This window comes from Pelodiscus sinensis, chromosome 7 (assembly GCF_052426305.1).
Source record: "Pelodiscus sinensis isolate ZL-2025 chromosome 7, ASM5242630v1, whole genome shotgun sequence".
Taxonomy (NCBI): domain Eukaryota; kingdom Metazoa; phylum Chordata; order Testudines; family Trionychidae; genus Pelodiscus; species Pelodiscus sinensis.
Window position 1 is genome coordinate 53,678,990 of NC_143058.1, and position 27,069 is coordinate 53,706,058.

The 27,069-nt window shown below is 41.2% G+C and overlaps 1 protein-coding gene across 1 annotated transcript; it reads left to right on the forward strand.

The window, feature by feature from the left end:
• Nucleotides 1-4,499: 4,499 nt before the first annotated feature.
• ZC3H15 (zinc finger CCCH-type containing 15) lies at nt 4,500-23,756 on the forward strand. Its single transcript, XM_006114811.4, has 10 exons — nt 4,500-5,141; nt 8,295-8,396; nt 14,157-14,268; nt 16,871-17,023; nt 18,414-18,505; nt 19,937-20,119; nt 21,442-21,588; nt 21,737-21,838; nt 22,104-22,230; nt 22,982-23,756. Exons 1-10 carry the CDS (start codon nt 5,064-5,066, stop codon nt 23,167-23,169), a joined length of 1,284 nt encoding a protein of 427 aa, XP_006114873.1. The 5' UTR covers nt 4,500-5,063; the 3' UTR covers nt 23,170-23,756.
• Nucleotides 23,757-27,069: the final 3,313 nt, after the last annotated feature.

A 27,069-nucleotide genomic window follows, 5' to 3' on the forward strand; every position in this document is an offset into this window, starting at 1 on the left:
GATCTTTTTTGAACCCTGTTAAAATCCTAGTTTTCACCTGATCCTCTGGCAAGGAGTTCCACAAGTTGACTGTGTACTTCACGAAGAAAAACTTCCTTTTTTTATTTTAAACCTGCTACTGCTTAATTTCATTTGGCGACCCCCTTAGTTCTTATATTGTAGGAACAAGTAAATAACTTTTCCTTATTCATTTTTTCCACACCAGTCATGATTTTATAGAGCTCTATCATATCCCCCCTTAGTCTCCTTTTTACTAAAATGAAAAGTCCAAGTCTTTTTAATCTCTCGTTATATGGGGCCTGTTCCAAACCCCTAATCATTTTTGTTGCCCTTTTCTGAACCTTCCAATGCTAATATATATATTTTTGGAGATGAGGCAGCCGCATCTTTATGCAGTATTCAAGGTGTGGGCATACCATTGTTTTAGATATAGAGAATAAGATTCTCTTATTCTCTATCCCTTTTTTTAATGACTCAACATTCTATTTGCTTTTTTGACAGCAGCTGCACTCTGAGTGGATGCTTTTAGAGAACTATCCACAATGACTCCAAGATCTCTTTCTTGAGTAGTTCTAGTTAATTTAGTCCTCATCATATTGTATGTATACTTGGGATTATTTTTTCCAAGGTGCATTACTTTACATTTATCAACATTAAATTTCATTTGCCATTTTATTGACCAATCACTTTGTTGCCCAATATGAGTCCCGCCCAGCTCCTTAGCAGAGCCACATGGTGGCTGCTCAGCTGCTCCAAGGTAGGGCCATGTAGTGGGTGGTTGTCCCACCCCAGGAGCAGCTGGGCAGCCACCAAATGGCCCAGACTCCTAGCTTCATCCCTTCCACAGGGCTGGACCTGTGGCCAGTGTGGTGGCTGCTGCCACAGTACTAAAAATAGCACTGCAGCCCTGACTCCAGTCCTGGCCATGCCCTGTGTTCTGGGACGGGGCTGCAATGCTATTTTTAGTACCACGGTTCCAGCCCCAGAAGCTGCCTCATAGCCCCAACCCCAGCTGCTCTATAGGCAGGAGTTCATGGAGGGCCGCTATTCTGGCAGCCGGGGTGATACTCCAGTGGGCAGGCTGTGTTGGGGGAGGTGCTGCTCTAGTGGCCAGGCCACATGGTGGGGATGCTGCTCTGGCAACAGGGGCCACTCCAGTGGTGTGGGTCACTTGGTGGGGACGCTGTTTCAGGGGCCAGAGCTGCCCCAGCAGTGGGAACCACTGCTGCAGTGGCTGAAGCCGCATGGCAGGGGGCTGCACTAGTATATTACTAGGTGCCTTTGTTCCATGGTATAAATTAATCATAGTGGCAGCAATCTGTTATCCTGTGTATAGGAATGTCTCTCCTTTCAGGATCTTTCACAGAAAAACCAAGGATCGTAAGAAAAAGAAGTCTGTCCTTGGGCATGCTTATCTAGATGTTCCCACTAAAGTACATATTAAACTAAATAAATGTAGCTTTGGTGAAGAGGAGAGAATACTATAGGGAGGCAGAAAATCATTGATATTTGTCCTTTCAAAGTGAAGCAGGAGTAGTCCTTCTTCCCTGCATGATTTTAGGCAGATAATTAGACTGTCTGAGGAGACTTTATTTATGGACCTTGTAGCAAGAAAACAGATGCTGGCTCTGGCCAACTATGATCTGTAGGGAGAATAAAGGAAATTATGTATTTGAGCTTTTAAGATTGGTTTCCTGGAAACTAGAAGCTGAAAAATAATTGTCGAAGTCTTGGTGTACACTATAAAGCCTCTATTACCATATATGCTTTCCAGACACTGCTGGATGGATACCGAGGATTCCCCTTCCCTTTTCTAGCAATACCACTAGCACTTGCCTCTCCCTCTAGAGATAGCCTTATTTTGAAATTTGGTGTTGTGTAGACAGCACCAAATTTCAAAACAAGCTCTTTAGATTTAGACTCGGAATAAGGTATGCAATTTGCATAGCTTATTCTGACAGAAGGGTGCTGTCTAGACACACCTTTACTCTCAACATAAATTGACATTTCCCATGCATTCTCCAACTTAAAATATAAATCGGCATTTTTTGGAGGGGGGGGGAATTTAATTTGCCAAAAAATCCCAGCCCTAACTTCTCATGAATCATGATAATATAGAAAATTACATAGCAAAACTCAACTTTTGTATCCAAGCAATTATCACATTTGCATACGAACTACCTTGCTGCTGCTTTTTTTGTTCATGTTGAAATCTTAACAGAAAAGTGTTGTATTTTGATTTCTCAGAGGTAAATGTCACACTGAATGTTACCTAGTAGATTTGATTCACAGCACAATTTACTTTTAGTAATTTAAAGAAGTGATTTCCATTATATAAAATCAGCATTGTTCTCTGCAGTAAAAGTGTTAAATTGGTAACCCTTACAATTATGCAGATGACAAATGTAATTAAATGAGGCTGGAAGCAAGTAATAAGGCTAAATTTCAAATCTTTTGAAACTCGTTTAGTTTAGGTAATGACCCTGAATAACGTGGGTCTTTATCAGAACATCCTGCATTTGCAAATCTGTATATGCTGGAAATCTTCTGAAAGCAGGCTTCCAGTTGTTACTACATTTTGCTTTTAGTCAGGCCCAGCAGCACACCAAGAATGGAAGCATAGCCTCTTTAATTAGTCTGTTATGTCAGTAACTCTAATTCCTGATATAACCAAAAAGTATAACTAATAATTAAAAGACTCACATATGTATATGAAGGAATTAAAATACAATAAAATTAAGTGATTGGTTAAGGTTACAGAAAAAGTCTGTATTAGAGCTAGAAAAGAACTTCAAGAGGTAGTACCTTAATCACCAATTACATGACAATTGAGATAATTATCACATCATAGCAATATTGGAGTTAGGTGTCTAACTGCATTTGAAATTCTCTTCCCCTTTGGCCCCAGGGTAGTTTCTCTTTTAACTGGTTTTCCCTTTCATGGTAAATAACCAGAAGTAGTTATTAAAAGGGTAGAAAACAGTTATAAATACAGGCAGTCCCCGGGTTACGTACAAGATAGGGACTGTAGGTTTGTTCTTAGTTGAATTTGGTACATATTGTAGGAGAAACTCTAGCCAAAATTTCTCCAGAGCTCAGTTTTATTCTCCCACACCTCACTTCCCTCAGTCCTTTATTCTCAAGCTGAGGTGTCTGCTGAGAAAAGCCGCTCCGCGTCTCCCTAGTCTGCTGGGGGGAAGCAGCTAGTGCAGGGTTGCCTCACCCCGTTTGTAAGTAGGGATCCGATGTAAGTTGGATCCATATAACCCGGGGACTGCCTGTACAACATTCAATCATGGGCACAGAATCAAGTTGTAAATGCAACTAGATGCCATATTCAACACATGTAACTCCACTGAAGCTATCTCCACTACAAAACCTTTTGCCCAGATGTTAACTAATTCTCACCCTGAGTGATGCATTTTTCTCTCTGGCTTCCCACAATTTCTCTCAGGCCCCTTGAAACAGTCCAAAATATTGCAAGAAAAGAAAAATCATCTGCTTTACCCTAATCAGGTACAACCCCTCTCCAAATCCCTGGCTGTGCTCCCATTCCCCTCTCTACATCAAATTTAAGCACCCTGCTCACGTTTAAAACACTATACCACCCTTCATCCCCTCAGCCAATCCAATCCATGTATCACTGCTGCCTTGTCTCTCTCCAACCTGTCCCTAGTGGGCTGGATTTGGCGTCATCATGGCCTGGGTTCAGTTCCCAGCTAGAGAAATGCTGCTTTAAACAGCTGGGTGGGCTTACCTTAAAAAACAACAAATGGTCTGGTAGCACTTTATAGACTAACAAACCATGTAGATGGTATCATGAGCTTTCATGGGCACAGCCCACTTCTTCAGATGACTGTGGGCTGAGTTTGTCCCATGGGTTGTTCAAAACTTCTCTGACCCACTCTCACCTGCCTCGTCTCCCTCCCTCATTTCCAACTCGTCTCCATCCCATTTTCTGTACATCCAACCCCCTCCCCCCCCCCAATACGAGTGGGATCCTCAGCCTACCACTCTTCTTAATATGCCCTTCTCCCAAAAGCAGTTGCACCAGCTGGCTTGGCTTTTGGGAGGAGCAGTAGGCGCATCACCTGCTAGCGGAATTTGCTGCAAATGACTTTTAGCGACTAGCGCAGGAAGGCAGCATCAGGGAGACAGCTGAGTGCGGAAAACGCCTGAAGTGACGGGTGTTGTCACACGCCGGGACAGCGCTGGCGGCTCTGCCCCGCCGCCGTGTTACCAGGCCCGTGCGGGCCGCTGTAACGCTGAAAGCTCCTACCCCAGAGGAACGTGCTAGAGGATGGTAAGGGAGCGCTCCTGTGGGACACCGCTGCCAGCGGCGGCACAACCCTCCCGGCAGCCGGTCCACAGATGTGTCGAGAACCGCCCCCGTAGGGTGGCGCTACTGGGGCAGGGTCTGATTTCCAGAAGGAAGAAACTGCCCCCGGCGCCATCTCTCAGGTGGGCGCTTTCGGCCTCTCCCGGGCCGCAGCTACACACCCGCGCTCTCGCCACACGCCGGGTCCCGGGCAGACAAGCCCCCACGTGGGCAGGAGGGACACAAGCCAGCCAAGGCGGGGCAGGCACGTCCCCGTCACGCCGCACCCGACCCGGCCGGGAGGGGCGAGTCCCCGAGCGGCTCCCTGCCCGGCGCCGCCGCGGCACTAGCTGGGAAGAGTGGGGCACGGGAACCCCCCGCCAACTGCCACAGACCTTCCCTAAGGCGCTAGAGAGCGGGCAGTCCCGCCTCCCCCCAGTCACGTCATACCGGCATCGCCGAGATATATATATATATATATATTTTTTAAAGCTCGTGGGGGATTGTGGGAAATAGCTTCGCACGCGCTTCCCTTTCCACCCTCCCGGCTTGCGCGCGCAATCGCGCGTTGCGTGCCTAGGGCGCCTCGGGGCAGCGGTCGTTGACGGCCTGTCGTAAATCGAATCCTTCCTTTGCTTTTCTCATTGCTTGGCTGCGAGCTGCGGCCTGTCCAGGGTCTCGCGCGCTTTCCGGCCGCGGCGCTGAGAGGAGCCGAGCGAGCGCGGCCTGGGGCTCGGCCCCCGAGATGCCCCCCAAGAAACCGCCGCCTGTGGCGGGGCCTAGCAAGAAGTCGGACCAGAAAAAAAAGGAGAAGATCATCGAGGTGAGGGGCGGCCCGGCGCTCTGAGCCGCGACGGGGTGGGGGGCGCAGAGCCGTAACCCGGGAAGGGAAACAGAGAGGCCTTGACGTCTGCCTTTGGTGTGTCCCTGCGCCGCCTCCGTATCCCGTCCAGCCCCTGCCACCTTCCCGTAGTCGCGTCACGCGGCCCGACCCCGTCCCATCGCCCCCTCACTTGTCCTTCCCCTCGTTCTCCCAGGGCTGCGTCTAGGGCCCTTCTTAATTCCCCTTCGTCTGGGGGGGGGGGGGCGTGACTTGAACCAACCACTCCCTCTCCCCCGAGAGTGATCTTTCCTCTCATCCCCGCCGTAGAAATAGCTACCGGCGCCCGCCTCGGCTGAAGCAGCCTTATGAAATGCTATTAAGCCAGCCAACTTAAAAACAAAAGTGCAGGTGCTGGCACCAGGGTGGAGATGCCTCTGAAGTGACTCTGTCTCCCTTCCCCTCCCAGGTCGCCTGCCACATCTGTTAACTCTTTGCTTGTCTATGGCCTTGTACTGCTCTCTTCATTGGATAGACCAGAATCGGTTATTTTTACCCTGAAGATGGGCTGTTCAGATCTTTTGAACAGACACATTCAAGCACAGGCCTTAGAAAGGTTACAGGGCTCAACTCTTTCAGGCGTACATCTGCAATTCCAAATCAAATCACTGTAATCTCAGGGCAAAACTTGGCCCATGGTCTCTTGTGTCAGGGTATAATGTCAATTGATGTGACAGCCAATGAGTAAATATTTATTTTGCAAATCTAGGCTGAAAAATTAAAGATTATCATTAACTAGTAACCTTTTCTTCCCTCTGGTCATTTAACAGTATTTGTAATTCATAAAACTATTCTTGGAAGTTAAGAAATTTCAGTGTGTATAATGTAATAACAAAGTGTCACATTATACAGCCTTATTCGTCACTGGGATTCCTTGTAAGTGAATATCTTCTGGAATGTGGAGAATAGAACTGTTTTTGGGGGAGTGAGGAAAGAGCATAAATAGAGAATTAAGTATCCAAGTAAACTGAAGGGTCAGGTAGGAAGATTTGGGACCTAGCTGACTATCTTGCTGAATTAATAATGTTCTGTTGAGCTCAGTTATAAGAGAGATCTAGTCCACAAAAACTCTTTTATTTTATAGTTGAAAAAACAGTGAAGTTTAAAATAAGATCACAAACATGATAGTCCATGTAAAGTAATGGAGTATTTAAGGGACATTAATTATATAACATGAGGCAGTAATGTCACCTGTGAATCAGTCATCTTTTTTTTCCTGAGAGCACATCTACATTGCAAAATTATCCACTCAAGTAATTAGTTTCACATCTGCGTTATGTTCCTTCTGTCAGCCTTGTGCACCCTCAAGAGGAGCACTTCTGCTGACTTTCTTCTGGGGCATTGTGGGGCACTGAAAGCCAGCATGATGTAAGTAACATGGTGTCTACACTTAAAAGCTTACAGCGGCACAATCATGTTTGTGTAGTTGTCTTCTGCCAATTCATATAATAAAACCAACTGAATGAGTGGTGTGGACTATGTTGGCAGAAGAGAATCTCCTGCTGACATAGTACTGTGTACATAATGCTCAGAGGCATAGGGGTTTTTTTTTTTTTTTTACACTCCAAACAACAAACGTTTTGCCGACATAAGTGCTAGTGTTGATATGGCCTAAGTTGATGTCATGGGCAACTTACATCAGGGAAAATGACATGTCAGTGTAGATGCTTACATAGTTAGGTTAAAACAGGCTGGTTTACATTGACTTAACTCTGTAGGGTAAACAAGATCTTATATTTGTTCTTTTTAAAAGTATACATGTATTGCAAAGGAATAAGTTATTAGAAATGTACGCTGAAAATTTAAGTCATTACTATTATTATTATTATTATTTATTAATAGTTAATGTTAAGCTTTGTGAGAATGAGTAGGAACTATTTTTTACTGACTTTAATAAAAAGTAAACAATATGTAATGTACTTGTCTTGTGTTATTTGTGATGGGTGGTTTTTGCTATAGCATTTCCCGAATTGTGTTAACCAAGACGTTATCGTTGGGTGACTTTTTTTTTTTTTCTTCCACTGACTAGCAATAAAATATTCTTCTTTAAATGAGTAGAATTACATCAAAGGCAAAGATTTGAAAGGTTTTAAATATAATTATTGCCGTCATAGAAAAATACATTGCTGCAGATAGGTGTGTAAAAGGAACTGAATGGAACTGATACAGATCTGCATTCTATAAACAAACTGGAAATATAAGGAGAAAATTATTGCAGAGGGGTATGAACAGATACTTTTTGCCATGGAATGGATGACACTCATCAACTTTCTGGATTGAATACAGAGAAAGCAGATGCTGTTCTTAAATAGGTTCTGATACACTATGATACTTTGTGAAATACTACTTTTATGGTATCATACATTGGTCAAATTGTGAGGATGGCTGGGGAGAGGAATTCCAGCATTGGAAAGGATAACTTTACAAAGAATGCAAGACAAGAAGGGATGATACAGATATTTTGATGTCCCTCCAAAATTTTGGGTACATATTCAAAACAATTGAAGATTATCTATCTATCTATCTATATCATGTTTTTCCTGTGGGATAATAGTGACATCATCACGTCACTCTTCATACCACCTGACTCCTCCCTCCCATCTCCCCTTTCCTCCCTCCTCCCCATTCCCTTGTGCTCAGGGCAGAGTGTGGGGCCTGGCAAGGGGGGAAGCAGTGAAAGCCGCTCTGCATTGGGAACCATGTGGCCCTTCCCCTCCCCAGTGGTTGGGGCAGAGCGGAAGCCACAAGCCATGCAGTGCTTCTCCCCGCTCCCCATGGCTGTGGGGTGGGGGGCTGTGCGAGGCGTGGCTATGCTGTGGTTTCAGCTTAACCCAACCCCCCAGCGGCCGGTCGGGAGAGTGCTAGGCCTGGCCGCACCATGGTTTCAGCCCAGCCCAACCTCCCGGAGACCAGGAGGAGAGGTCTAGGCTTGGGGGGACTGGGGGGGAGAGGGCAGGCGACACCACAGAGACAGTGCTGGGGGGAACCAGCTTTTAAAACAACTCCTGTCCCTCCTTGCCCCCCTTGCTGCCTCTCATCGTTCATAAAACTGTCCAATAGCTGAAGCATCGCTTATACTAATTTCTTCTAATTCAGGACAAAACCTTTGGTCTAAAGAATAAGAAAGGAGCAAAACAACAGAAATTTATCAAGGCTGTGACTCATCAGGTTAAATTTGGTCAACAAAATCCACGACAGGTAAGTACTTAATCTGTAACGTATTTCTTATCATTCATAATGCCTCATATAAACATGTAAAAAGATGTTGATGAGTTAAGATTTATTATTTACCTAAGGTATTTTGGTTTGTACAGCTTGTACCTCCCTGAACTGAGACTTTCTGGTCCAGCAACATGTGTGGTCCAGCAAGACCTGGATTGCTCCTGGACTACAGAGCCCAGGTAGAGGGAGGTGAGGCTGTGAGGCAGGAGAGTGGCAGGGGAGGAGGGGCGACAACTCATCTGGGATTCCCATGTTGGGGGAGAGGACATGGAGGGGTGGGCGGTGCAGCAGAGAGTTCTGCCGCTTCTGGCCGGGAGATAGTGGGTCCTGGCAGCAGCCGCTGCAGAGCCCTAATAGGGGCCAGGAGTTTAGCACAAGCCATGTTGGAAGGGACCTTACCTGGTCCAGCAAATCCCCTCATTCGGTACCCATCAGGTCCTGAGGGTGTTGGACAAGAGAGGTCCAACCTGTACAAATATAATTTATTCAGTTGCTTTAAATTTGTTTTAAAAATAATAGCAGTTTAATTGCCAGACATTTTATTTTTAAGTTAATTTTTATCTAATTGAAAGATAATATAGCTTCAAATCTAGAATTTTTTATATACATTTTTATAGAAGCTTTCAATTCGTGAAGATGTTTCCATAATTCAAATGTTTTCCAGTGTTAACAGGATTAGCAAACATTCCCATGGAATTCTTTTAATCCAAACATTGTATTATTGCACTAGTGTGTGAAAACCAGAAGATAAATAATTATCACCTCAGGATAAACAAAAGTAAAACTAGTGATCCCTTTTTACCTGTAGGAGTCAGGAAAGCAGTATTTTCCCTTTACTCTAGACTTGGAGGGGGGTCCATCTGTCCTAATGCATCAGCGGTGGCTAGGCACTAATACTGGCTACAGATGGGAGGTTAAGTAGTAAATGTGTGGCAGTAATAGTGGGTCACAATGTGGCGCAATTGTGAAGAAGGCTAATATTATCCTGGGATGTATTTACACAGGTGCTGTGTGTTAAACAAAGCATATAATAGTCCTGCTGTAAGCCAGGTGAGGAATTTTGTGTCCAGATGTGGACACCAAACTTTGAAAAATGTTGACAAACTGGAGAGTTCAGAGGAGAACAACAAAAATGACAGGATTTGTTTTGTTTTTTTATGAGCAAGAGTTTTTTGTTTTTTGTTTTTTTTTTAAATCTGGCTATATTTAGTCTTGGGGGGGGGGAAGAGAAATGATCAAACTTCAAATATCGGGAGTTATAGCCTGCTCTATTAGCCTCATTTAGCACAGACACTTTATTTGATACGGTTTCCCCCCCCCCTTTCTCTCTCCACTCTTTTTCTGCTGTATATTTGTACCTCTGGACCCCTTGCTTCATTCATCTGAAGAAGTGGGTTGTATCCACAAAAGCTCATGATACTATGTGTATTTTTTGGTTGGTCTCTAAGGGGCTATAGGACCATTCGTCATTTTTTTAAAGTTTTTGTTTAGTTACAGACCAACACGGCTACTCCTCTGGAACTTCAAATAAGTTACCAGTTATTATAAAGAGGATATTGATCAATTTTTCTCTCTGTTAACTGAAAGCGGGACAAGAAGTAGTGGGCTTAATCTCCAGCAATGGGAGATATGTTAGATATTAGGAAAAACTTTCTAACTGTAAGGATAGTTAAGCACTGTAATAGGCTTCCAAAAGAGATAGGTGGAGGTTTTAAAAAACAGGTTGGACAAACACCTGTTAGGTATGGTCCTACCTCAGGAAAATGGTCTGGAGTCATTGTGGATAGTTCTTTGAAAACATCCACTCAGTGTGCAGCGGCTGTCAAAAAAGAAAACAATGTTAAGAATCATTAAAAACTGGATAGAGAATAAGACAGAGAATATCTTATTGCCTCTGTATAAATCCATGGTATGCCCACATCTCGAATACTGCATACAGATGTGGTCTCATCTCAAAAAAGATATATTGGCATTGGAAAAGGTTCAGAAAAGAGCAACAAAAATAATTAGGGGCTGGAAGGGTGCCACGTGAAGAGAGATTAAAAAGACTTGGACTTTTCAGCTTAGAAAAGAAAAGACTAAGAAGATATATGAAAGAGGTCTATAAAATCATGATCGATATTCACTTTCTCCATAAGGAAAAGTAATTTACTACTTCCCATAACATTAGAATTAGGGGTTACCAAATGAAATTAATAGGTAGCAGGTTTAAAATAACCAAAAGGAAGTTTTTCTTCACACAGTGCACAGTCAACCTGTGGAACTCCTTGGTAGATAATATTGTGAAAATCAGGACTTTAACGGGATTCAAAAAAGAACTAGATTGATTGATGGAGGTTAGGTCTATCAATGGCTATTAGCCAGGATGGGTAGGAATGGGTAGGCCTCTGTTTGTCAGAGCCTGGAAATGGGTAACAGGAGAGGGATCACTTTGAACAGAACAGGTAATCATCCTCTCTGGGGCATCTGACATTGGCCACTGTTGGAAGATAGGATACTGATGGAACCTTGGTCTGACTCATTATGCCTCTATCAGAGGCAGCAAGCGGGAGAGCCAGAGCTGGAGGGAGCCATCTTAAAAGCCGGTTCCCCCCAGCACCGTCTCTGCGGTGGGGTAAGGGAGGCAAAGAGCAGCCCAGCAGGGGACGGGCATGAGCTAGGAGAGCTGAATCCTGGCTAACGCCTGGGCCCTGCTGTGGCTCTGCCATTTAAGTGTAGTAAGAGCCATCTGGCTCTTACTACGTTTAAAAGACAGAGCTGTAACAGGATTAGCTTCCAGGGCCAGGAGTTAACCCCGCTGTCACTCTGTACTCTCCTTGCCCCTCCCCCCCCATTGACCAATCGAGTAGTTGATTGAAATTCCATCGACTACTCAATTAGCTGATTAAACATCAGTTAACATCCTTAGTTTGAAATTTCCTGGCACTTTTCTGCTGGAAATTATGGATTCCTCAGAGGTGTCAACTTCAACGCAACTTCCAATCAAAATCTTCCAGCTTGCCTGACTTTTTTGAAGACAGGACTTCCACATTGACAAATACCTGGACAGCCCACCTATGGAGCATAACCCTATTACCTGCCTCTGTTGCATCTTGTTTTCCCAAAAAGCTGCTGACTGTAATTTACATGGTTCATGTCAGTCTCACTGCTGCTCACAACTAATTAGCAATTGCAAAATTCCTGACTATTGGTGATTTTGTTCAGTTGCTGCTTTTTGAGCAATAGCAGAAGTAGGTACTGCTTATTGATAAAGAAAAATTTCTCTCAACAAAACATGGAAACTGGGTAAAGTACATCCTTGTATGTTTTACAGACTTGCAAGGTGCATCATTGTGTTAGGATTAGATGTTGAAACTTTTCTCCCCAAACAGCCAGGAAACCTAAAAGTCCAGGAAGAAAACTTTCAACATTGAATCCTAATACAGTGATGTATCTTCCAAGCCCATACCTCTGTGAATAACCCACAAGAGTCAAGGACAGGCATGCCTTGAAGTTCAAATGGAAGTGCTGTTGAGCTAAGAAATTACTTCAGCTCTAACGCTACAGGTGTATCAAAGGTACTCTAAGTGTGTGTAATTTCAGAGTAAATCATTAAAATTTTTGTTTAGAGAGATAAATACACATTTAAAAAAAAAAAGCCAGCCGATTAAACAGTATGTTTCAGTGGTTAACCATGGAGGGCTGGAGCCTTGCGGACAGGTTGGGGGAGCTACTCCAACCGGCTGGCCGGACCACAAGTGAGGTGTGCCTGCTCTGGCTGGATTGGGGGGCTGCTCACTATAGTTGACAAAAGTGGAAATGCTGGTAAATCCATCTGATGCAAAGTGGGATTGAAGTAAGCTTTTCTAGTTGGAATGTCATTAGAAATCAAAATTGTAAAGATAATATGGTGTCTTTTTTAGGTTGAGTGTTAGCCTAGAATCACTTTACCTTTTAACTATTTTGAAACTTTGATATATCTTGCCTTATTTAGGGAAGAGAAGAGCCTGCTTTTAATTCTGCATTGCATCAAATTACAGGAGACCCTTGGGATTCATGGAATTGCTATTAGTCGTTCTATGTATTTGCAAGTCTCCTGTCCCATCTTGGAGGCAGCAGGAGCTGGGAGCCATGGGGAACTCACTGGGACCTGAGGCTCGCAGTGTTTGCTAATTCTGCCATTCTCAGTGGATGCGGGAATGCATCCACTGTGAATGGTGAAGGTTTCCTGTATAATCCAAACATTGCAGATCCTGGATGACCTTATACTGAAAAAGAGAGAGAATGTGTTTTTTCAAATGAGTATTTACCATTGTCTTCAGCTCTGACTGGGCCTTTAGTCACTATACAATATTTATTATTACTAATGATGTCATAATTATATCTTTAAATAATTAGGCATATAGTCCCATTAACAATTTTGGGAGGGGAGTCACATGTACTAAAACTAATTAATTGTACCTGTTCTTTTTGCCTCGTCTTTATTCTTCTGTAATAGTTCAGGTATTTGGGGGTAGGTTTTTTCCTACCAGTTTAAGTAACAGTGACTTAGGATGAGGGGGCTTAATTTTTGAAGTACTGGAAGGGGAAGGCAGGTTTATAGTGTCTCCTGTGTAGTAGAGATGTTGTTGTATTGTCATTTAAACGATTAACCAATAAGCCCAGGCTTAATAGTTTAAACAGCGATACTCCTCCCTTTCCTCCCCCCCACCATCAGAGGCAGCAAAGCGGGGGGAGATGGGAGCTAGCTTTTAAGCCAACTCCCCAGGGTCACCAGTTCCTCCACCTGCCCGCCCACCCACCCCCGCCCTTTTGCCTCTGATGGAGAAGCAGCAGTGTGGTGGGAGCCAGTAAACACTGGAAGCCGGCTTTTAATGCAGAGGTAATAGTGCGGGGTGGTATGGGGCTCCCAGGGAGTTTGGCCGAGAGTACATTGACTGCTGGCCCCACCTTCCGGAACCATTAAATAATTGTGTAACTGCTAAAATTTAGTGCAGTTACACGATTATTAAATTAAACAGTATCTAACATCCCTACTTTGTAGTTATAAAAATAGTTTTTCCCTTTTTTACTTGATTTATTCTCTTTTCCCCACACAGTTCAAATGAGAGTAAGTTTTCCAGCCTTATACACCATCATTTATTAACTGAATGCTGTAACGCTGAAGAACTGCACACAATAAAATACAAATTTGACTAGGTGATGCAGTGAATAAGAACTTGCAAAAGACTTTCTGGCAGGTTACTGCTGATGCACATAAAATGAAAGAATGTGCATTTTAAGATGTAATAGGAGAGTCTCTTCCTGTGTAGATCTTGGGCAAGAGTAATTGGCTTTAGTGTTGGCGCTTGGTCTTTAATTCACTTACTACCCACTGTGATGGTTTGGGTTTGCTAGAGTCCTGTTGGAAGATAGCTATCCTGTGCCAGCAATGACATTTATTTCCTATTGCTTACGTGTGGAAAAAAGCAGGAGAGGTCCTTCAATTAAATATCAAGTTTATCTATGCCCTAGGAAATTGTTGACTATTACTTCTTTCTTCCCTTCAGTTTGAAATGTATTAATGGCCAGGGTCCATTAGTGGTACACTAATACAAGGAAATATTAGGAACAGAATAATGCTGACACCTCCAAAGTTGGACTGTCACTCAGTATAATATATAATTCATATGGCATGCTAATGTATCTTTGTTTGTTTCTCTTTGAGTAATATGTTTTGAAGTGATTGGTAAAAGATATTTAAATCTGGTATTATAGGCTTCTCAAGCTGAAGGTGACAAGAAATTCAAGAAAGATGATAAGAAGAAGGAATTACAGGAACTAAATGAACTTTTCAAACCTGTAGTTGCTGCGCAAAAAATTAGTAAAGGTAAACAAAGGAGTATAATGTTTTAGTTTGTAGCTAATTCAGTTGGTACTTTACATAGTTTGCAAAAAAAAGTGTTTAAAATGTCAGTTCACTGTTCCTATCTATAATCAAGCAGTTCTAACTTTTTTATTTTAATAATTCTGCTCTGTGAACAAATATAACTCAAATGAAGGGTTATAATTGTGACGTTCTAATGCCAACCATTGTGAGGTCACAATGTCATTGATCTAAGTACAGAAATCTGCACTGATTTCAGTGGAGATTTCTTCATTAACTTTGGCAGGATGCAGGAGCAAATTCTTTGCTACATTGAGTTTTTACCAGGTACAGTTCTCTGCCCTGCAGATTGTTAGAGTACAGTGCACTCTAGTCACTTGCCCTTCTCCAAAACTCTCCCTTGTGCCAGAGGCTGCAGAGAACTGGCTTACTCTAGGGGACTTGCACATAGTTTCTGTTCTGTTTGCTACTCCTTAATGTTCAATAGTGTCCCTTTCTTTGTAAAGGTGTAACCGTTTGATTATATAAGTATGTTAAATTCGCATGATCCCCATTTTAAAGAGTCATGGTTTCTTATGTCTTGACGTACCTTTGTAGTAAAGATACAGCTTTTTCTCAGCATAGCTGTGTTGGGCAAAGGTGTAAGAAAAATCACACTATGTAGGTGACATAGCTATGACAGCCAAACCCTAGTATACACACACACCTATGCCAACAGGAGTGCTTCTGTTTGCACATCCAACTTTGTGGAGAAGGTAGTACAATAAACTTTGGATAATACGGCACCTTTAGGACCCAGGGGGTGCCGGATTATCAGATATGCTGGATTATCGGAAGGGGGATCTATGAGGGGTCTGGAGTGGAGTGGGGGAGATGCACCCCTCAGCGCTGCGGGACCAACCCGGCAGCACCCCATCTGCTCTGCACCAGACTTCCCCAAGTCAGCCGCAGCTGAAACTGACCAGCGGCTGTCTCCGGGAAGCACGGGGCAGAGCACCCCAGCTGCTCTGCTCCGGGCTTCCCGGAGTCAGCCGCTGGTCAGTTTCAGCAGCAGCTGAATTGGGGAAGCCAGGGACAGAGCAGCTCCAATTGTCCGGCTGCCATTGGATGCCGGACCACTGGAGTTTTACTGTAATATACCGTCAGGGAGAACTTTGTCTGTATATAATGCATCAGGACTTGGGAAATTGGGCAGTAGAGCTGTACTGTGCCAAGATAACAATCAGCAGAACCTATGTAGTTTAAGCTAGTCTTTAGGTGTCGTACCAGATCACTGGCCAAATCAATTCAAACTCGTTTTGTTTTGTTTTGTTTTGTGTTTTGTTTTGTTTTGTTTTTTGCCTGACCCTCAGTATCTTACCCTAACCATAAATATCACTTCCTCATCAAGACTAAATCCTAACAGTTTCATTGCCAGGGCTTGACAATTACTGTAATCTACTCGCTCGTGGCAAGTAGATTACAAGCCGGCACAGCCACGCAGCGCAGTCTGCACGTGTGCAGCGTGCCGAACCGCGTGGCTGGCGAGCAAGGCTCGCCGTCGCTTGGCGAGCCTTTTTCGTTGCTATAGTAATATGTCCTATAGCAGCGGTTCAGTGTTTGTGAAAATATTTTGACATTTCCATTAACTGTGTACACTGGAACTAACTGGTTGCCACTGAAAATATCATTCCTTATGGATCAGTATAGGAATTAAGTACAAGATATTTGATTAAATCAGTTGATCATCAGTTAATTATGCCACACATTGATGCCATATATTTTGGATATCAAAATGCTTTTAAAATTGGACATTTACCACAAACTCTGCAGCAAAATAGGTATGAAGCATTCTGGACGTATAAGACGGAAGCTTGGTAGTGAGGCAGACTGAGAGAAGTTAGCAGGCCTGCTGTTGGGGAAGGGGAGGGCAAAAAGGGCAGTTATCCCAGGGCTTTGTGATTCAAAAGGGCCTGGGGCTCCCAGCCGCTGCTACTGTGGCAACAGCCGTGGCCAGAGCCCCACACATTCAGGGCAGCATTCAAGGCTGCCTGGTGGAGGCTAGTTGCATCTCTGCCCCTTCTCAGTGGCCTTTTCCAGTGGCGCAGAGCATGAACTTTCCCCTTCACCTTGCCTAGAGGCCAGCGAGGCAGTCAGCCCCACTGGAAGCTAGTGATGGTAATTGTACTCTGAATAACTTCCAATTTTTGAAATTTAACTTTGAATTTCCATGCTCTGCTGCTTGGTGTTAATGATCTTTGAAAAAATGGTAAATAATTTTAAATGTGACTTAGTGTTTTGCCTGAGAACAGTCAGAGTTGTTGATTCAAGTCTGACTTAAGTCACCTAGGTAACTTGACTTGAGATTCGACTCGGGTTCATTGTTTGTGACTTGAGACTTGCTAATTTTGTTAAATCGACTTGGTGAAAAAATTGTCCAAAAATGCCCATATTGATGCCTTGTACAAAAGTGACTTGACATTTTTTAAATTAAGACTTGAGACTTGACTTGGGACTTGACTCAAGTGACTTTAGGGACTTGAACTGTAGTGACTTCGACTTGACAATGACGACTTGAAGACAACACTGGGAACAGTACTAAAATACTAAATTTCTTATGACATAGGTGCAGATCCCAAATCAGTAGTTTGTGCTTTCTTCAAGCAAGGACAGTGCACTAAAGGAGATAAGTGCAAGTTTTCTCATGATTTATCTTTGGAGAGAAAGTGTGAAAAACGAAGTGTTTACATTGATGCAAGAGATGAAGAGCTTGAAAAAGGTATGTTCCTATTGGGAAATAACTGCCAACGTAATTTACTGATGCCAAAGTTCTCATAATAAGTTCATGAGCTCTTTTGAGCAGGGATAGTCGTCTTGTTCTGCATTTATACAACACCTCGCATAATCAGTTTCTGGCCTATGGCTGGGGCTTCTAGGTGGTTGGTAATAAAATTAATATCATGCTGACATAAAAAAGAAAAATCACTTCATATCTGCATGAGAATTTTTCCTACTCCCTATTTTGATGCATCATTATAATAAAGACAGTGTGCTATAGGGCAGCAATCCTTAAACTCTGATGTGTGGAGTATTTACAATATAGAGGTGGCAAACCATGTTCCCTGTAAACTGAGTGCTTGAGCGACCACCCAGGAGAGATTGAGGTGCTGCCCAGCTGATTAGCTGAGCACCCACAGATTGGTGCATGTTAGCATATGCCTTGGTGCATATAACAAAATTTATTCCACTCATGAATGAAAAAACTGGTGGCAAGTTATATAGAATTGATATCTTCTCTTAGTTTCCAATTGCTTCTTAAGATACCCAGGCTTTAGAAAAATGCAAATGAAGTGCAACTCATGGTTTTTGCACATATGGTACTAGGAGTAGTATAATGTGGATGACAGTATTTTAAATTTAGGAGGCTTGAGAAGATTATCTTTGTGATTTCATCTCTCAATAGCACAAATCAGTTGAAAATAAAGCATTCTTTGGCTTTGGACTTTTGCTCAGCCTGGATTAGAGAGCTAAACAAAGATGGGTCAATTTCCTTTTGTGGTTGTCATGCACTTACACAATGTTTTATGCCACTCCTGCTGGGTAATGTTTTAACCTTTTGACACATTGAAGTGGTACACCAGGATCATACATATGGTTTCATTGCTTTTGTTACTGTTCCAACCCTTCCCAACATCTCTTCTTTATTGGCTGCTTTTTGTATCACCCAGGATGATAAAGAACTTTGTGCCTTAACTTATGTGTCATCTTCTCTTCTGCTCGTGTGTTCATTTGAACTTCCTTCCCCCTATATTCTTCCTGGGCACCATCCCATCTACTGTTCCTTATTTTCTTCTTCTTTTCTCCAGTCCAGTTAACGCAGTTGTAGAATCTCAGATTCTATCTTTTTTTGGAAACAGATGAGTTTGTGAAGGAGGAGGTGTACATTTTTCAAAATGTTCTCAAAGCAAAGGTTTTAAAATACTTAAACGCACAGGAGGCTTTGAAAATCCTATTTCTAGCAAAATCATAATTAAGAGTCTAAAGCTGACAGTATTGCTTTTCTTTTACTGCAGTTAACTGCAGAATCCAAAGCTGTTTGTTTGAGAGGTTGAGATGTAAGTGCAACCAACTTTTTTTTTTTTTTTTTTTTTTTTACTATTTATATTTAGATACAATGGATAATTGGGACGAGAAAAAGCTTGAAGAGGTGGTGAACAAGAAGCATGGTGAGGCGGAAAAGAAAAAACCCAAAACTCAAATAGTATGTCCTTTTCTTGAATTGAGTTGCAGTAGATATTAACTATCATTAGAGAGAATTAAATTTGGAAAGGTATTGGATTTTCCTCCTAGCATATCGTGAAATCTTTATTTGAATATTTTAAAGGCTTTTTTTAAGGTAAAGGTTGACTTGCATTATTTTATACGGTATATCTGAAATAAGCAAGGATCTCTTTATATAAACACACACATCTTGTATGTGCAGATTTGGGTATTAGAAGCATCTTTCTAAGGTAGAAATGACTTTATAAACATTATGAATAGTAATCAGTGTACACTGTTAGATGTAATTTGACGACCCCACATTCAAGATGTATGTGTTCATAGTTCCATATGCCAATTGAATTACTTATGTGACCGATTCTCTAACACATCTTATCTTTTTTATTGTGAATCTAAGATGCTAATAGTTTTACAGACAGAAACAAAGACATTTTCTATTGTGAGTGCCCTATCAGTGCACACAGCTTCATATTTTCTGTAATTAAGGTGAAAAACTCACTAATTTTGAGCTCTAAAACTATGAGCAGTTTTAGATTGTGACATTAACTTATATTTTGCCTCATCTAGCATCTGTTTAAATCTTTAATACTTTTGTGTTTTCTACTCTTAATTCCACATTGTTTTCCATACAAGCTAAAAATATAAGAAAATGATGGTTGCATTGATAGTTTCACAATAACCGTTACCCATGACACCTTTGGAAATGAAATGTGAAAGAACAGCTGGGGATCTACAGTTAAATTAATAAATTGCTTGTTAAAGTTGCCAGATTGATGACAGCCCTGGCAACGGAAATGTTCTGTCTACAGATGAGTGTAGGACTGTAGCAAGAATGCATGCTGTCCCTTCAGCATGCTTAAAACCTTGACCTGGAAAGGAAAACCTCTAAAGTTGAAAGGATAGAACACTACAGTTTCCATATTCATTACATTCTTGATGGTTTGAGACTGCTAAATTTTTTTTAAAAAAGCCTTTTAAAAAAAGGGGGGGAGGCTACCTCTCAGTGAAGGAAAAAAAAAGACCACCAACTCATTTCACACAAAGACATTGGATGTATACCACTATACATACAATCATCAGTCCTTTGAGCCAGATTTGGGTAACCTTAACAGAAAACACTACTGAAAACTTCAAATGTAGTTTTTTGGGTTTTTTTAATTTAAATAGGTTAATTGGTTTTACTCTTTTGACCTTTGTGTGTTGTTCTTTAGTCAAAATATGTTCAAAGCTATTTCTTTTTCTGTCTTACATTTCTAAGCTACCATTAAAACAGAATAGGACTAGCTGTGAATTACTGATCATTGTTTTAGTACTATTCCTGAGTTAATGTGACAAACTCACTTTATCAGTGTGCATTGCTGGGGAGAAGAAAGCAGGATTCAGGGATAACAGCCACTCTTGTTCAATACAGGTTTGCAAGTATTTTCTTGATGCTATCGAAAACAACAAATATGGCTGGTTTTGGGTTTGTCCTGGTGGAGGAGACAACTGTATGTACCGCCATGCTCTACCTCCTGGCTTTGTACTAAAAAAAGACAAAAAGAAGGAGGAAAAGGAAGATGAAGTTTCTTTAGAAGATCTGATAGAAAGAGAGGTAAGGAATAGCTAACTTACTCAATCAAACCTGAATATAACATGGTTTATTATTTTTAGCAAAGTATTCTGGAAAAATACAGGTTCAAAGCACATTTCTAGCAACAGCGTAAAATGGTACTTGCTCATGTTTGTATCCACTTGGAGTGAAATATACTCAGTAATTCTTGAAAATAAGCAAGCCTTTCTTTTTCTCCAATTTAGTCACCACATAAGAATGAAAAGTAAAGTTTAACTGAATATTTACCTCTAGAGGGCAGCAGTGTTTTAGGTCAAATTTTTACTTGTAATTCTGAAATGCAGCTTCTGAAAATAATAGGCACTATTGAAGATTGTGTGTGTGTGTTTTCCTTAGGTGGCAGGCAAAATCAGAGAGTTTAAAAGGCTGAGACCAGAAAAAACATAGCCATGTTTTTGCTTACCTTTTAAAAGGAACCTGAGAATTTTTAAATAATATCCCTTCTAAAGCCAGGGCAAGTGCTGCAGTTGAAATGGACATTTTTAGTTCATGCTATTGATGTTTTAGAGGTGCATGTAACCATCCAGTTTGTAAAATGATGATCTATAGTAGTAGTAGTAGAATAAATACACTTAGATATGAATGTAGCCTTGCTTTCACAATTTAAATGTGGGAGGTACCAAGTTAACCACGTGGTCCCGCCAGGCTGAAGCAGCCCCTCACCCAACACTGATGGATGGCTGCTCCATCCCAGCTGGGCCCACAGCTCCAGAGACTCTCCAAGCTGGTCAGGCTCTCCGCACCACAAGCAGGGGCTGCTCCTTACCTGCTGCACTGCAGTAGGCCTGGCCCGGCTGGATCAGTCCCACGGTACGGCAGGTTTGGCCCAGCTGGGCTGAAGCAGCTTCGTGGGCTGTGTGGGGGTATGAAAGGGGGTGCTCAAGCCTGGCTGGGACCCCCAGTGGTGAGACCCCAGGTACGCGGTTAACTGGTTAAACATTACGTTAAACCAGTTAACTCTTTAAACAGGATTTTACATCCCTAATTCAAACAATCTCAAATTTGATTGTATGAATCCATGTTTATTATTAATAAGTCAAAAGAAAAATCTCATTCTCTGTCTCATATACAGAAAAATCTTCCTCTCCAGCTCACCATTTGATGAAATGGGTTTTGCCCACGAAAGCTCATGATACTAATGTATAATCTCTAAGGTGCCACAGGACTACACAGTATTAGAAAAATATTAGGAAAGAATGATTTTAAGAGAAAGTTTCTTAATTTGTGAACAAAAACTTGCCTTATTGTTTTGTAGATAATTGTGTTCACAAAGATTGATTAAAGCTAATATCTTTGTTGTTCAGCGTGCTGCCTTAGGACCAAACATTACCAAAATCACCCTAGAGTCTTTTCTTGCATGGAAGAAAAGAAAAAGACAAGAAAAGATTGACAAGGCTGAGCAGGATATGGAACGGAGGAAAGCTGATTTTAAAGCTGGCAAAGCACTGGTGGTATGTTTATGCAAATACTATTACTTGTAAGTGGAAAGAGTATAATACACTTTATAGTGAGGTAGCTGGCCTGAAATTAAGATCTGTGTGTGTTTTCCTTCATATTCAGTGTTGTTTGAACATCTCTTATTTGCTTCTCCATGGCTAGATCAGTGGACGTGAAGTATTTGAGTTCCGACCTGAGTTGGTTGATGCAGATGATGAAGAAGCAGATGACACACATTATAGTCAAGGAACAAGTGAAGATGAGGTAAGAAGCAAGTTTGTTGTTGGTAACATTTCAAATTTGGTGAATAACTTTTTGGTTTAGATACTTCTCAAATTTGATCACAATTAAGCTTCCATAAAAAGAAGCTTGGCTAATACTTAAATGGTAGGTCCCCTTTTTAGTTTAGTTTTGCTTATGCCGAAAAAAATAAAAGGTGCAGTAAGAAAAGTTGATATAAAAAGTAAAATTAACAAATCAGTTACAGGAAACCAGTTATTAATGCAAAGAAAATAACTTATTTTTTCAGGTTGAAGATTTTGTGAGGGTAAATGATGTAGACTTGAACTTGTATGTCCCAAAGGATGTAGATGAAACTGGTATTACTGTGGCTAGTCTTGAGCGATTCAGCACATACACTTCAGTGGAAAAAGATGGTAAGTTCGCTTTTGTAGGCATAACTAAGTTAACAGATAACAGCACATTACTTCAGTGTTAAAGGTCTTTCCAAATACTCAAGTAGAGACTCTGAAGAAATTCTTGTTAGATTTTTATAGTGGTTATAGCTTAATGTGCTTCTCATATTGTGTTCTGCAAATACAGGATACTTGTGTTTTCTAGTAGAGGGGAAGGCAATTGCTGTAACCAGTCCTGTGTTTTGTGACTTCCTACTTAATATTTACAATCATTTCTACTGTATCACTAAAAATCATTTAAAATTACATCTTGAAACTGGGAAAGGAAAAATCTTTCTTCTCACTCTCCTGATTTAGTAAGTGAATGAGTGATGACTCCAAAAAACTAAGTTCACCTTAAACATGTTAGCTAACCTAGTACTGCATCATACTATATATTTGTACAGCATCAGCCATATAAAAGCCTGATCCTGGTTGGACCTTTCTGGAGTTCAGTACAGCATTGAATATTAGTCATAATTCAGTAGTGTGAACCAGTTGGCAAGGACAGAAGTTATAAAAAGCTTTTGTATTCATGCACTTCTTTGTTCATTTGCAACTGTGAAAAGCCCATTCCTACAATATATGTCTTAATAGAATATGGCCCCATGGCAGTATTTTTGCATCAAAACATAAGTGTGTATGTTTTTCAAGCATGGGGCCTTGTTGATATTGAGAGATTGACTGACTGTAAGAATTTAATAGACATTATAAAAAATGTTTTTATTTTCAGATAACAAATTAAGTGAAGCTTCAGGAGGTGGGATGGAAAATGGGGAGCAAAGTGACTTAGAAGAAAACGAGGTAGAAGAACAGGAAAATGGAGTAATAGATGCAGTTCCTGTTGATGAAAATCTTTTTACTGGAGAGGACTTGGATGATCTAGAAGAAGAATTAAACACTCTCGATTTAGAGGAATGAACAAACAAATCCAATAAGAAAATTGAAAATTTCCTTACAAAGTGAAAACTGACAACATCATTTTTTTCATCTAGACTTCTTAAACAGGATGTTTATGACTTTTCCCAACTGATTCTGGAGGGCATCAAAAACCAGAAGTACTTTCTTCAGTTTCCATTACTCCAGTCTTGACTACACCTCATAGTAAGATATTCAGTGTAGCTGTTAATTAAATTGAGAGCTGTCATCACAGAAAATGAGGTGTAATTTTCAACTAAAAGTAGGAATTGAGTTTAAGTGGATTTATTATTTCCAGGTACAGTATACTGTCAAAGTGAACTTCCTTCACCTTTTAATAAGTAAATTGAGTTGATATAGAAACTGCCTAAAATATTTGAGCAATGTACTCTAAATGAAAGTGATACAGATTCAGAAGTTCATGCTCCTGCAAGTATTGATATGCTTTAATTCTTCAACTGGATGCTAAAGATGCAGATTCGTGAATTGATACAGCGTCAGCTGTGGTGCCCTCTGTTTAAAATGTTTTAAACTTTCCCTCCACCTTTTGCCAACAAGGTTGTAAATAAAGACTGTCAACTTTAAAATCATTATGTTGACTTTTCTTTACATCAGTGTGTGACAAATTGTAAATAAAATATATATTTTGTATGATATAGTGAGTAAATATGTTCCCTTTAGGCATGATCCAAAAGTTAACTAGCAAGCTTCAGCTAAAGAAATGGCTAGTTGCAGGAAGCCTTCAAGCCCAAAACCTCCATGCAGAAGAATGCTAAATGGCTTAATATCTTTCATCTGTCCCTGCAATAAAACATTAATAGAATTAATATGACATGCAACAGCAGGTGAGTGAACTGTATAGCATCTTACTCTCTCTCCTTGGCCGTATTTGTACATTGTCTAGAATGGAAGCTTTTCACAATGGGGATCTTGTTTTTATATGTCTATAAAGCACTTGGTATATGTTTGGCACTATACAAATTATAAACTAGAATACATCATTAGTACTGGCTGCCTCTTTGAAGGAAAACTTGGGTATGGGCATTGTCTTTGACCTCTAGAAGGCAGCATTTTCAGGACCAGATATAGGTCATAGTAGGGTTATTAAATATAGATTAATTTCCATTGACTATTCAATTAGTTGATAAGGGCGCCTCTGCCTTTGAATTGTAGCAAGAGCTCTACAAAAGCATAAGCCCCACAGGGAGCGCAGGGCCAGCAGAGGTTTGGCCCCGGGCTCCCTGCAGTGCCTGAGCCTTTGAAATGTACAAGAATTCTGGTGTGGCTCTTGTATATTTCAAAAGGTACTCCTGCAGGCTCCACGCGGGGCTTCCACTTTTGAACTGTAGCAAGAGCCCGGCAGAGGCACCTTTATGGACTAATCGAACAGTCAATGGAAATCCTATTGACTATTGAATTAGTTAATCTAAAATTTAACATCCCTATTTACATCCCTAGTCAATATAATGTTTTAAATGTAAAACTTACATAAAGTTTACACAGCCTGAGTAAAAAAATACTGTCTCCATACCAATGATTCCTAGGTTATAGTCTCCTGGAAAACAATATTTATCCCCACCTCCTTACCTTAAACAACCCTTACTTCACAACTAAAATTCAAGGAACAATATGGTTGCATTAATTATAACACGTATACTGATAACTCACTGTATACTGATAATTCAGAATTATTTTCCAAGGAATATTAAGATTTTCCAAGCTATGATGTCAGCTTTAATGGATTACTTCTGGTGTTGCTAAAATGAACTCTCACATCTGGAATGCCATTGCTAAATTAGCTGCCATGGACATTTTTTGCCCTTTGGGGGTTTGTCTTCAGGGTGACAAAAACACCCTTAGCAACAGAAAACAGCATCTGAGAGAGAGGAAAAGGAAAAGACTGATCAATGATAGCTGAACTTTCTAAAAGTTTTATTTAGTAAGAAACTTTCCTGACCACCACCACCACCACCACCACCACCATGACCACACACAAGCAGCATTGGTAGATTATTGTATGCTTTGTGACTTTCTAATATAGTCTAGGACACGAAGAATACAGCTCCAGTTTGAATGAATAACAATTTACATGACTTCCAAAATATTTGTTTTAACTTGAGTTAGAGGTTAAATAATTTATTAGTCTGTTGAAAAAGATCTCTCTACATCTGTTCATATTTAATATGTATAAATGACTTATAGGCCTGTAACTTTTCCTAATTAAATGTGTTGGTTTAAATACCCTACATCAGTGATGGGGAACCTTAGGCCAGGGGCTGGAGCATACAAAATTTACTAGTCTGGGTTCCCCTAGACTCTGGTGTATGAGGGAAATGTGGGGAGTGTCTTTCTCCTTCTTAGTCAGAGGCCATGTCAGTGAGGGTTTTGGTTTTTTACATCTCACTTGAGTACAGCCTCCGACTGATTTCTCCCCCCCACTCCACCCTTGTGGATCAGCAGATCCTGACGCAAAAGAGGTTCCCCACCCCTGCACTACATTGTGGCAGACATTGGTAGTGGATTTGGAGTCTATCTAAAAAAGACTCTTATCTGCCCGTTGTATTTCTCAGTTCCTTGGCTCAAGCAATTTCAGTGCATTTCCTGGACAGTGCAACACAATATTGGTGAGATTGAGAATTTCTAGACTGTTACTGTTCTAGACAAACAAACACTTGCTGCTTAGAGATGTAGTTATTGAGCTGTGTTGCTGGTTTCTAAGGAGTGTGGTAGACTCTTTTCTCATACAACCTCTTTGATATACAGGTGAATAAATGAAAACAAGGCATAGAATTTCTAGTCTGCATGACACTAGACACTTGAACCATCGGTGGGTGGGGGGTGTACGGGAAGGAATGAAAATTTAAAATCCCAACTGAAATATTCAAGGAATGTTGTATAGGAGATAGGGAATAAGGAAGGAACTTGAATGTTCCTTACAAAATTTTACCTTCTCTTTAGTACTGGTAACTCTAAAAGTTATCTAACTGTGTTCTTTGGGGTGGTTTGGGTTTTTGTTTATTTTGTCCTACAGCTATGTATGTAGCTAGTTTTCCTGTTTCCCTTTGTAGTTTGGTAAAGGCATGGGTGGGCCAGAAGCGGATTGCCAGGGTTAGCCTGGCCACCACTCCCCATGACTCCCATTGGCTAGGAACAATGAACCAAAATGGGAGCTGTGAGTGGCCATACCTGTGGTCAGTCGCTCAGGTAAATAAAGCGTCTGGCAATCTGCCAGGGGCTTAACCCTGGTGGACCGTGTCTGGGACACAAGCCACTTAGTATTCATTCTTGGTGTAAAGGACTCTGCGTTGTAACTAATATTTCTACAAAGAAAGTGGGAAATATGTTTCGTGCTGGGTTAAAACTGTGTTACTTGAAAGTTCAAGTGATTTACTCACTGCTATGCAAAGTGTTTTTCCTGACAAAAATCTGAAACTAAAGCTATCTTAAACCTGCATATGCTCAGCAGTGTGGTCATTAGAAGTTGGTGCTAAAGCTGTTAGGGTGTAGCTCCTAGTAGCTTGTGCCTAATATTAGTAATTAGTTGCCTAACACACTTTTTGACAATTGAAAGGTAGCCATTCTTTTGCTTTCTTTACATCTGTTACACTCTCAGTATTGACTTCTATAACTGCAGTGTTTTAAAAGGGTTACATTGGTCTTTGAAATTGTACCAGGTACCAAATAAAATATTTTGCTCTTCCCCCCCGAAGCAAGATATCCAGAAAGTCTGATTATAAGAATGTGAATAATAAATTTAGTGTTACAAAGTTTCATGAACAGCAGCATAAGTAACAGTCCATAGAATCAAGAGTTCCACGTCTGGGTTCCACATAATAGCTGACACTGTCCTGCCATGAGTGCAGGAGACTGGACTAGATGACCTCTGTAGGTCCCTTCTAGTCC

Excerpts from the sequence above, each read along its gene's own strand:
- ZC3H15 (XM_006114811.4), top strand. The coding sequence starts at position 5,064 with ATGCCCCCCAAGAAACCGCCGCCTGTGGCGGGGCCTAGCAAGAAGTCG. Across the intron at positions 8,397-14,156 it reads GTCAACAAAATCCACGACAG|GCTTCTCAAGCTGAAGGTGA; the intron begins GTAAGTACTTAA and ends CTGGTATTATAG. Across the intron at positions 20,120-21,441 it reads AAGATCTGATAGAAAGAGAG|CGTGCTGCCTTAGGACCAAA; the intron begins GTAAGGAATAGC and ends TTTGTTGTTCAG.